This window comes from Electrona antarctica, assembly GCF_951216825.1.
Source record: "Electrona antarctica genome assembly, chromosome: 5".
NCBI lineage: Eukaryota > Metazoa > Chordata > Actinopteri > Myctophiformes > Myctophidae > Electrona > Electrona antarctica.
The window spans coordinates 54,377,567-54,388,922 of record NC_136810.1 but is presented as its reverse complement, the minus strand read 5'-3'; the positions used below and the strand labels follow the sequence as shown (position 1 = coordinate 54,388,922).

Sequence of the window (11,356 nt, the reverse complement as noted above, 5' to 3'; positions counted from 1 at the left end):
TCAAATGTCGTTCTTTTATGCGTGAAACGTGCTTTACCATTGGTTGGAAACATCTTACGGAAGTGCACTGGTTGAGAGTTATGGGTAATGTAGTCCATAGATCAGTCAGCAGTGGAAACGTACACACAACGTCACCGTTTGCGCTCAGAGGACACCGCAGGACAGACCGTGTGAACTGTGACATACATACCTAGAAGTACCTATGACCTGACCTACCAAGTTTTAGCGGGTTTTAGCCTGTTTGGGTTTTTTTTTACTATATAACTAACCTTTCAAAGGCATTATGGCATGGGTGGTGGCTGAGATTAGAAGTGATTTAGTGTTTGACAAACTCCCTTATTCAGACAAAGCAATTTGAATGCATGGTTGAAATAATGGGCTATATTATAAAGTCATATAATTGTAATTATTAACAACCTTTTTCAGGAAATGAAGAAAACCATATAGGCTATTTTTAAAACAAAGCAATACTGCCTTATCAAAGTTGGTGTTGTGACTTAATAAGACAAATATTTATATATTTAAAAAAATAAAAAAATAAACCTAAGAAATGGAGATAGGTGGTTTCCTCCCGACAGCAACGAGTCATACAATATTGTAGTTCAAATGGTCTGTAGAGGAAATAAAACAAAAGTAATATGCTGCTATTGTGCAGATCTCTGATCTGCCATGCTTGTTTGCTTTAATATACCCAGGCTGTGTGTCAGTTGTGGAGTGTATAGCCGTCAGTGTCAGTATAGATATACACGAGAAAGCTGCAATATACAGTTTGTAGAGATGCACGATATAATTGGTAGCGTATCTGAATCGGCCATATCTGCCATAAAAATGCCATATCCGTATCGGATCAGTATAAAAATAATCCTGATTATTTAATATTTTCACTGATATTGATGACTCTATAATAATGTGACTCATTCAGTAGTCATTCTGATTCAGTAGTGAAAACAGACACTTGGAAAAAGAGTATAGGCTATTTATTGATTGATTGAATACTTTATTAACAGGCTTTGGGCCATTAAGCACCTATAGGGCCTAGACTTGTCTCCATTGTGGTCCTCTGTATAATATCACTATTGGCAGAATGGCAGATATGACCCTGCAAATAATTGGAGATCGAATATCGGTCATAATTCCGGAATCGTGCACCCCTACGACAGACAATGCAAATGTTGGTGTTTGTGCTGTCCCCTAAGGGCAGAACAAGTCAAAGTGGCCCCCGACGAGGGCCCAGGAAATAATTCCCCGTTCATTTTCCCCATAGACTTTTCAAAAAGTATTTATTTAAAGACGTTGACAAAGCCAACTCGGATTGTGACAAATCATGACAACAAACTTTTTTTTGGGCTGAACAAATAATTCGAAGAAAAAAGGGCAGGTTACAACACCTTTTTTTTTGTTTTTCTTCTTTGTAATTATTCGGCCCAAAATATTGTGTTTGTTGTCATGATTTGTCACGATCTGTTTTGGCTTTGCATTAAAGTTTTCACACTGATCGACCCAGCGGTGTCCAAGATGAGCTGCTCGCAGACAGACAGAGAGGCAGATGTGTCAGAGGTCATGATGCGATGCGAGAGTGAGGTCTAGCCAACACCAACTGGGGACTCCTGGCTCGCGGCCATCCACACTCTCCTATCTAACATCAGGTTCTTGAGCTCTGCATTGTTGTTATAGCTAAGCTGTTGCGTCGTAGTACGTTTACGTAGGTGGTGTGCTTCTTATTGCCCCTCCTGGCTGTGCCCTGGGTTGGCTCCTAGTTCTGGGTGCCTGATGCAGTGCCCTGCCAGCCTCAACCTTCTCTCTCTGACTTTGTCTGTGACCCGTGGTGAGGAGGTCCACATTTATGATGCGGACGCCGGACGGTCCATGTGACACCTACCTAGTGCCATTCGTAGCATTCTTGTGCAAACTCCATCCAGGGCTCTTTCCATATGTGCTGTGAGGGTCCATGTCTCAGCCCCATGCAAACAGCAGTACTGACTCCACTGTGGGGGTCCATGTCTCAGCCCCATACAAACAGCAGTACTGACTCCACTGTGGGGGTCCATGTCTCAGCCCCATGCAAACAGCAGTACTGACTCCACTGTGGGGGTCCATGTCTCAGCCCCATGCACACAGCAGTACTGACTCCACTGTGGGGGTCCATGTCTCAGCCCCATGCACACAGCAGTACTGACTCCACTGTGGGGGTCCATGTCTCAGCCCCATGCACACAGCAGTACTGACTCCACTGTGGGGGTCCATGTCTCAGCCCCATGCACACAGCAGTACTGACTCCACTGTGGGGGTCCATGTCTCAGCCCCATGCAAACAGCAGTACTGACTCCACTGTGAGGGTCCATGTCTCAGCCCCATGCACACAGCAGTACTGACTCCACTGTGGGGGTCCATGTCTCAGCCCCATACAAACAGCAGTACTGACTCCACTGTGAGGGTCCATGTCTCAGCCCCATTACAACACACCACACTCTCCCGAGTCTCCTCATCCCATGCAAGGCATTCCAGGCAGGGGTCATAGAAGCTGAGGTTTCCACTTGGCAGGGAGCCGGAGGCTGCGCGGCAGGATGTCAGGAGACTCACAAGGTTGAGTCAGCTGATGCTCACCACCTCCGAGATGACTCCAGTCCAGTAGAACAGCAAGCAGTACACAGTAGGGTGACCACTGGTCAAAAGAGGTCAGTCACAGGACAGCAGAAATGAAATGAAATGATTACTATATTTACCCAGGGTATCTGGGCTAAGCTCAAGAGCTTGTTTCCAGCCAGGCCCTGCTCATAGAACATTTCATAGTAGTGGTTCAATGCCTTGTTCAAGGGCACTTCAGTGGTGGTAATTTTAATGTGTCGGACCGCTGATTCGAACTGGCGACCTTCCAGTATCAAGACCGCTCCGCAATCCGTTCGGCCACCGCTGCTCTCCAAGCAGCACAACCACTTTTGTGTGACGATGTTGGAGATTAGCCAAACACACACGCAAGCACGCACGCACGCACGCACGCGCGCACGCACGCACGCACGCACGCACGCACGCACACACATTTCATATACGTATTACACAAACTAGGTTTCATATATTATCTTCAAATCTGAACCAGTTAAAAAAAGATATTAGGCTATTGCTTTGCATTTATTGTTAAAAAGGTTTACCGGTACTTTGTTTTAACTTTTTAATTTTAACATTCCTTCATATTTATATTTTGGAAAATACGTACAAATACAAAAATGGGACAGTAGCATCAACATAATTAACCTTGATTTAATCGTACTTGTGTTAAGTAAGCTCAACAAGATCAGGGATTTATTTTATTTGCATATGTCAGAAAACTACACCAGTGCACAGTGGGTATCTTTGTGCAAGAAACAGCTGTCTCCCTCCAGGGGTAGTCTAGTCTAGTCTACGTGGGCAGGCATGTACGTGGGAATTGACAGCAGGTTTACAAGGCACAGTGAGTGTGCGTTACACAGTACATCTTATCAGAAGATATGCAACATAGTATATATTTGTGTTGCATGACAGGAGGTATAAAAGGAGCTGCTTTAGCGACTGCTATACAGCACCGACACTGTTCTCCTAACCACAGGTTGTTAACATGGCTGCCCTCAAGTACGTCCTGGGTCTCCTGGCCCTGCTCGCTGTCTCTGCCTGGGCAGAGGAAGAGGTGAGGGAATGTGTGGGGTTGTGTGTAATGAAGATTCAATGTACTTTTACTTAAGTCGTGTACTATAATTAATTTGTCAGTATATGTAACTATATAGTGCCTTCTTGCCTTGACACCATCTGTGCTGTCTTCATGTTGGAAACACACCTGACATTTTACTTTCTCTTTCTACCCTTCTCTGTGTGCTGTCATTTTGGGCTGAACCTTTTGGTGAGTACAAACAGAATACACATTTTATCCGCTGTGTAGACCAACAGTTACCCACTGCTGTGAAAAATGAACAATATTATTATCATCGTTCTATTTTGTTAAAAAAAAAGAAGAAAAAAAATCCAAAGGTGGTAAAGTGATATTGTTAAAATAAGTGTTAAATAACTCTATATATTCCAATAGCAATCATTGCCACAGCATAGAATGTTTGTTCAGTAACTGGGGTCTGCCAGTCTTTGTAAACAGACATGCATTTCAAGGTTGCACCAATTTTATCCAATCAGGAGAGAAGTCATACAGGACAGGACACAGTGAAATTGGATGTGACGAAACAAAAAATGGAACTGGAACACTATAAAACTGAAGCTGATACAGAATATTTGTCATGATCTCTATCATTGTACGTCTTTGGTATAAATAAATGATGAATATACTTCAATGTGTTCAACACAGGTCACCCAGGAACTGTCTGTCGGTGAACTGCTGTGGAAGGCCAACAAGGATGTTGGTGAGGCAACATTCATTATTATTGATTTATTATTATTGGTGATGTGTCTGCATTCCTTTATCCCATTTTGGGGCGGGAACCCCTTTTGGTGTTAGCATTATGTTATGCTTTAGCTATTGAAAAATAGCAGATCTACAAGCTCATAGCGCGCAGCTTGTAGGTCTGCTATTTTTGAAAAATCGAAGAACGACTGACATAGAAACATAGCTTTTTCAGAAAACGTATTATTTATAGGGGTACTAAAACATTGAGCCTGTGATTTACAGGCACCGATCACGACACAGTTTGGAATACGTGCATTATTTTACACATGTCTGTCTGTTAGACCAGGGGTTCTCAACCCGTGGGTCGCGACCCCTCGGGGGGTCGCCAAATTATTTTAGGGGGTCCTCAAATTATTTTCAAAAAAAAATAAAAAAAATAATAATAATAATAGCAGACCTACAAGCTCGTAGCGCACCACTCGGTGGCGCGCTATGAGCTTGTAGATCTGCTATTTTTCAATAGCTAAATTATAACAATGCTTAAAACACCAAAAGGGGTTCCCGCCCAAAATGGTTTAAGGTTATTGTAGCAGTCAATTTATATTGGGGGTCGGGAGGGGGCGGGGCGGGGGTCCCGAGACGTTGCCAAAGCATTTTCGGGGGTCCCCGGCCAAAAACGTTGAGAACCCCTGTGTTAGACCACAATGCTTGGCTTGGAACGAGGAATACTTGTATTCAGGTTCCATGTAAACAGTTGGGTATGAATCTCCCACTGAGAAATAGTCTGAGAATTAAAACATCTGTTTAAAACCGGGCTATAGCTGCTGGTCTAAAAGTGAACGTTTCTTTTTTTTTCAACTTATTGTTTTTATTGTCATTGCCGGGGTAGACAATACATTTTATACACAAGCATCATATAGCATCATTCAGTTCTCAGTACAACATTGTCTCCCCAAGGAGACAGCAGCAACATTGAAAGTAACACATTTGAAAAATAATAATAATCATAAATAATAATACTAACAATAATAATAAAGTGAAGAAATGTAAACATGAAAGACAACATCTGATCGAGTAGTTCGATCAGATGTTGTCTTTCATGTTTACATTTAAACATCTATTTATAGACCGTCTACATCTAGCTGTTGAAACGACCTTGTTTCAACGTAGATTTTAGACATATTTTAGACGTCTAATATCCTGAAAAATGCTCAGTGCAGGGCTCTGTTCGGAATGAATTCATTCTGAATGAATAAATATTGTCCATGTACAGTACAGTATGTAAACACAGCCAGTAGAATAGATCTGCTTAGATATTTTCAGTGCATGACATGCACCGCGGCACACACTACAGAGTAGTCACCGTGTCCTCCCTCGTGTTAACTCACAGTGCACACCGAGGATGAGCCCTACATCGAGGACGACATCGCCTACGAGAACGAGAACGAGAGGAACGCCGATCCCTGCACGTCCCGTGGTTGCATGTGGAGAAAGTCCAACGACGGCAAGGTCTATGTGCCCTACATCATCAAGAACTCGTATTGTAAGTGCTATAGTCTCATCGTATACACACGTTTATTCAAAGTATTATTAGAACCAGTATTATAGTCTCATCACGTTTTGATTTATTATAAGACTTTATCCGTATGTAGTTTTAGTTTGTTCTGACCCAATACTGTTCTGATAGCTTCCAGAGAGCTCCAGATCATTGTTGTTCTGACCCAATGCTGTTCTGATAGCTTCCAGAGAGCTCCAGATCATTGTTGTTCTGACCCAATACTGTTCTGATAGCTTCCAGAGAGCTCCAGATCATTGTTGTTCTGACCCAATGCTGTTCTGATAGCTTCCAGAGAGCTCCAGATCATTGTTGTTCTGACCCAATGCTGTTCTGATAGCTTCCAGAGAGCTCCAGATCATTGTTGTTCTGACCCAATACTGTTCTGATAGCTTCCAGAGAGCTCCAGATCATTGTTGTTCTGACCCAATACTGTTCTGATAGCTTCCAGAGAGCTCCAGATCATTGTTGTTCTGACCCAATACTGTTCTGATAGCTTCCAGAGAGCTCCAGATCATTGTTGTTCTGACCCAATACTGTTCTGATAGCTTCCAGAGAGCTCCAGATCATTGTTGTTCTGACCCAATGCTGTTCTGATAGCTTCCAGAGAGCTCCAGATCATTGTTGTTCTGACCCAATGCTGTTCTGATAGCTTCCAGAGAGCTCCAGATCATTGTTGTTCTGACCCAATACTGTTCTGATAGCTTCCAGAGAGCTCCAGATCATTGTTGTTCTGACCCAATACTGTTCTGATAGCTTCCAGAGAGCTCCAGATCATTGTTGTTCTGACCCAATGCTGTTCTGATAGCTTCCAGAGAGCTCCAGATCATTGTTGTTCTGACCCAATGCTGTTCTGATAGCTTCCAGAGAGCTCCAGATCATTGTTGTTCTGACCCAATACTGTTCTGATAGCTTTCAGAGAGCTCCAGATCATTGTTGTTCTGACCCAATACTGTTCTGATAGCTTCCAGAGAGCTCCAGATCATTGTTGTTCTGACCCAATGCTGTTCTGATAGCTTCCAGAGAGCTCCAGATCATTGTTGTTCTGACCCAATACTGTTCTGATAGCTTCCAGAGAGCTCCAGATCATTGTTGTTCTGACCCAATACTGTTCTGATAGCTTCCAGAGAGCTCCAGATCATTGTTGTTCTGACCCAATACTGTTCTGATAGCTTCCAGAGAGCTCCAGATCATTGTTGTTCTGACCCAATACTGTTCTGATAGCTTCCAGAGAGCTCCAGATCATTGAACGTGGTCTTCAGTCTTTCGCCGGCTTCTCCTGCATCAACTTTGTGAGGCGCACCAACCAGAGAGACTACCTCCACATTCAGTCCCTCAACGGGTGAGGATAAATAATGCCTATACGTTCATAGTCCGTCCCACGTTGGTGTCACGTATACAGGTTTCTGCAAGTTGCAACAAGTAACAGATTTGAAAGTGGAAACTTTCAACAAGATAAATGAAATGAAATGATTACTATATTTACCCAGGGTATCTGGGCTAAGCTCAAGAACTTGTTTCCAGCCAGGCCCTGCTCATAGAACATTTCATCGTAGTGGTTCAATGCCTTGTTCAAGGGCACTTCAGCGGTGGTAATTTTAACGTGTCGGACAGCTGATTCGAACTGGCGACCTTCCGGTATCAAGACCGCTCCGCAATCCGTTCGGCCACCGCTGCCACTAAAAGATGGACCTCTGTTTAGTAATGAACAAAATAGACAATGTCAAACAGTAGACCTTTCATGAACAACCAGTCATTAGTCCTACAACTACAACCTATCTCAAACCCTCACCCTAACCCTATACCTCCCACGGGCAGCACACCTAAACCTAACCTTAACCCATGTCTAACCAATGACTAGTCTAAACTAAGTATGCACCCCATGAAGATTTCTAGGTTTTACTTTCATTCAAGCAGGTATAGATATTTAACTTAATGTACTGTGGATATCAGCCATATGCTGAGGTGCTGACTGGATGACATTTTGATAGCTGATTTTGTTTTCCTATTTAATATTTTCATTGGTGTATTATTATGCATGTATTCACTGGAAACAAGAAAGCATCAAATGAAATTGCAGCTGCAAGAAGTGCTAGATATTGTACTCAGAAGACGGAATTATAGCACTTGTATGACAGCTGTAGCACTACAGCTGTCATGCTATGTATTTATTATAATGTCATGTTAAATAAGTACAGATACATTAGATATAGATGTTTTATTTAAATGTTGTTGCCGTTGGGCAGGAACCTGTTTCTCAACATTTCAACGTTTATGTTGTTGCCTATCTTCATCTTACAAGTATCTTTCACTAAGGTCATGAAAATAGTAGATCTACAAGCTCGTGAGCTTAGGCTATTTACATCATTGGCTATTTTCGTTTTTAAAACAATAATGGAAAGAAATATATGCTTTTGGACATACATGGTTTCCACCCGAGAGCACCGATATAGTGTTTGAGACCTGAGGCCAGATTCTACAAATGTCTTCTAAATCATGACAGTTTTCTGAAAAACCTATATTTTTGTATTAGTGGTTCTCAAACTATTTCATGCCAAAAATTATATGTATCTGAAAATACAGGCCCCCATCTGAAAATATTTTGTTCCAGGGAGCCCCCAGAAGCAAACACATGAGTTATAAACGCTTGCTGTGAAATAATATATATTTAAAGATTTGCACACGTTTTCACAATTTCTCAAAAATAGCAGATCTACAAGCCCGTAGTGCGGCACTGAGTGGTTAAAAGCTAAAGTGAGACGGATGCGTTCCAGCTAGGTCTTAATTAATGGGTTCAAATAATGCTTGTGTGAGTTCTGTTGGACATTGTGTAAGAAATGTCCTCATTCTCTCTGCATGGCGTTTGCAGGTGTTACTCCTACGTGGGTGTTACCGGTAACGCCCAGACGGTGTCTCTGAGCCGTCAGGGCTGTGTCTACCACAACACTGTCCAGCATGAGCTGCTCCACGCGCTGGGCTTCAACCACGAGCAGACCCGCTCCGACAGGGACAACCACATCCGCGTCCTCCTGCAGAATGTCCAGAGTGGTCAGATATCTCATGTCCTTTTTATGCACACATTCTTCCTGAATCCTTAAATAATGATGATGATAATAATAGTAATACAGCGCAAAGTGCTTTACAGGGCAAAAAAAGAGAGAAAAACACAAACTTAAAATAACATTAAAACAAGCAAAAAAAACACAGTAACATGATTAAGAGTAAGACAGTAACTCCCAAAACCATATAGCTCAGGCGAAGAGGCAGGCAGGCAGGCAGGCAGGCAGGCAGGCAGGCAGGCAGGCAGGCAGACAGACAGACAGACAGACAGACAGACAGACAGACAGACAGACAGACAGACAGACAGACAGACAGACAGACAGACACTTTGAGAGACAGGCACACAAGCTGCTGACTTTCTCTGCTGCTGACACACACACACACACACACACACACACACACACACACACACACACACACACACACACACACACACACACACACACACACACACACACACACACACACAGTATTTATTTTTGAGGTCTAAAGCCTGATTTATACTCACAAATATAACAGATCTAGAAGCTGCGCCACGTTGTGACCTTGTAGTTCAAGCTATTTGTCTGTGCCTGACACCATGAGATAGGTGGAACTACACACAGATGTGCAACTATTTATAAATCAGGAATTATGTGTGTTTCTAGGCATGCAGCACAACTTCAACAAGATCAACACTCTGAACCAGGGAACGGCCTATGACTACAACTCTGTCATGCAGTACCACAAGTGGGTTATGTTCTCTTGTCAGAATACTGTATATCAGTATATGTTCACGCTACAGTATGTTCTTCTGATAACAAACTATCTTTACACCTGGGAAAAACTTAATCCATTCTATTTGGATCAAATAGTAATCTCAGCAAGGCAGATGGCTTCTTGGTTAGAGTGGGTGACAATATTATCACACGAAAAGATGAAATTACCTACCTAGGTTCCATCCTGGAGGCAAATCTTTCCGGTGATAAAATGGCCACCAACATAATCAAAAAGGTCAACCAAAGAACAAGATTCCTATACAGGATCTCTTCACTGGTCAACAAAAACAGGAGCCCTCGTACAAGGTTTCTTCGAGTATGCTTGCACCTCCTGGTACCACAGCAGCTCTAAGGCCCTTAAAAGAAGGCTCCAGACTTCCCAAAACAAACTGGTCAGGCTACTGACCAGTTTGGCCTCACTCCCCGAACCCACCTCACCCCTGCCCACTTTGACAGGCTGGAATGGCTTAGGGTTGACGACAGAGTACAGCACCTTGCAATGGGTCTGGTCCACAAGATTCGCTACACCACCAAGATACCCATGTACCTGTCTAAATACGTCCTTAAAGTCCACACCCACAACACCAGAGGGAGTTCAACAAACCTGTGCAAACCAGATTCGGCACAAACAAGGGACTAAATTAATTTCGCTCCTATGCCACCAAAATGTGGAACGCCCTACCATGACATGCAAATCGCTTGACTCCTTCAAAACTGCTCTCAAAGGATACCTACGGGCGGCTGCAATTTGAAACTGGCCCCCGTAAAATCTGAATCCCCCACCCACCCCTGTTCCCCCTCACTGTATATGTTTCTTTTCCCTTTTTAACTCCTATGATGATTTCCTTTTGACTATATAGTTGTGTATATTCGTACGTCTCTAAATGTTTTGATGAATTGAAAATGGTGGGCCCTATTGTAAACAAGTGTAATGCTTTATGGTGTCGTCCACTCACTGTTAACAGTTTTTGTATTGAGTTGTACTTGAAATGTACTGTAATTCTGCAAACTGTTAATAAATCAATCAATCAATTCTACCTGCCTTCCATTAGCACTCAGCTGAATACGATGTGTTCTTTGTGATGCCACCAGGTTTGCCTTCTCCAAGAACAACCAGCCCACCATGGTGCCCATCCCCAACCAGAACGTTGAGATCGGCAAAGCCAGTCAGATGAGCAGGAATGACATCGACAGGCTCAACAGGCTGTACAAGTGCTAAGCAGTAAGGTTTAATGGTTAATGTGGTTAAACGCTAACATGACATGGATGCGTTCCAGGTCTCAATGGGACAAACACAACCTCCACAGCTCCTGCTGTAGTCATTATTTTCACATGAATACAAAAACAGACTCCTTTATCTGGTTTTATTCATACTATGCATTCATACATGCATCGCCGCCGGTTTCCTCAACTTGTACAGTATGTTGTCTAAAGACAAAGGGAAAGCATCAGATGTTGTCTTCAGTTTGAACAATAATGAAACTTGAGCAATTATGTTGTATAGCTTCAAAATGTGTTGATATTCACCTCATGTTCTGTTTTCATACAGGTGACTGAGACGGCGCAGGGGAACTTCGATGGTTTTAATCCTGTGGGTGCTTTCTTCACTTTAATAATAACAAC

At 42.8% G+C, this 11,356-nt stretch overlaps 1 protein-coding gene across 1 annotated transcript; it reads left to right on the top strand.

The window, feature by feature from the left end:
* Positions 1 to 3,583: 3,583 nt before the first annotated feature.
* LOC306923597 (high choriolytic enzyme 1-like) lies at positions 3,584 to 10,958 on the top strand. The gene is made up of 7 exons (XM_079501782.1): positions 3,584 to 3,658; positions 4,331 to 4,376; positions 5,751 to 5,903; positions 7,140 to 7,257; positions 8,785 to 8,963; positions 9,623 to 9,704; positions 10,826 to 10,958. Exons 1-7 carry the CDS (start codon positions 3,590 to 3,592, stop codon positions 10,950 to 10,952), a joined length of 774 nt encoding a protein of 257 aa, XP_079357908.1. The 5' UTR covers positions 3,584 to 3,589; the 3' UTR covers positions 10,953 to 10,958.
* Positions 10,959 to 11,356: the final 398 nt, after the last annotated feature.

Excerpts from the sequence above, each read along its gene's own strand:
- LOC306923597 (XM_079501782.1), top strand. The coding sequence starts at position 3,590 with ATGGCTGCCCTCAAGTACGTCCTGGGTCTCCTGGCCCTGCTCGCTGTC. Across the intron at positions 4,377-5,750 it reads GAAGGCCAACAAGGATGTTG|TGCACACCGAGGATGAGCCC; the intron begins GTGAGGCAACAT and ends GTTAACTCACAG. Across the intron at positions 5,904-7,139 it reads CATCATCAAGAACTCGTATT|CTTCCAGAGAGCTCCAGATC; the intron begins GTAAGTGCTATA and ends CTGTTCTGATAG.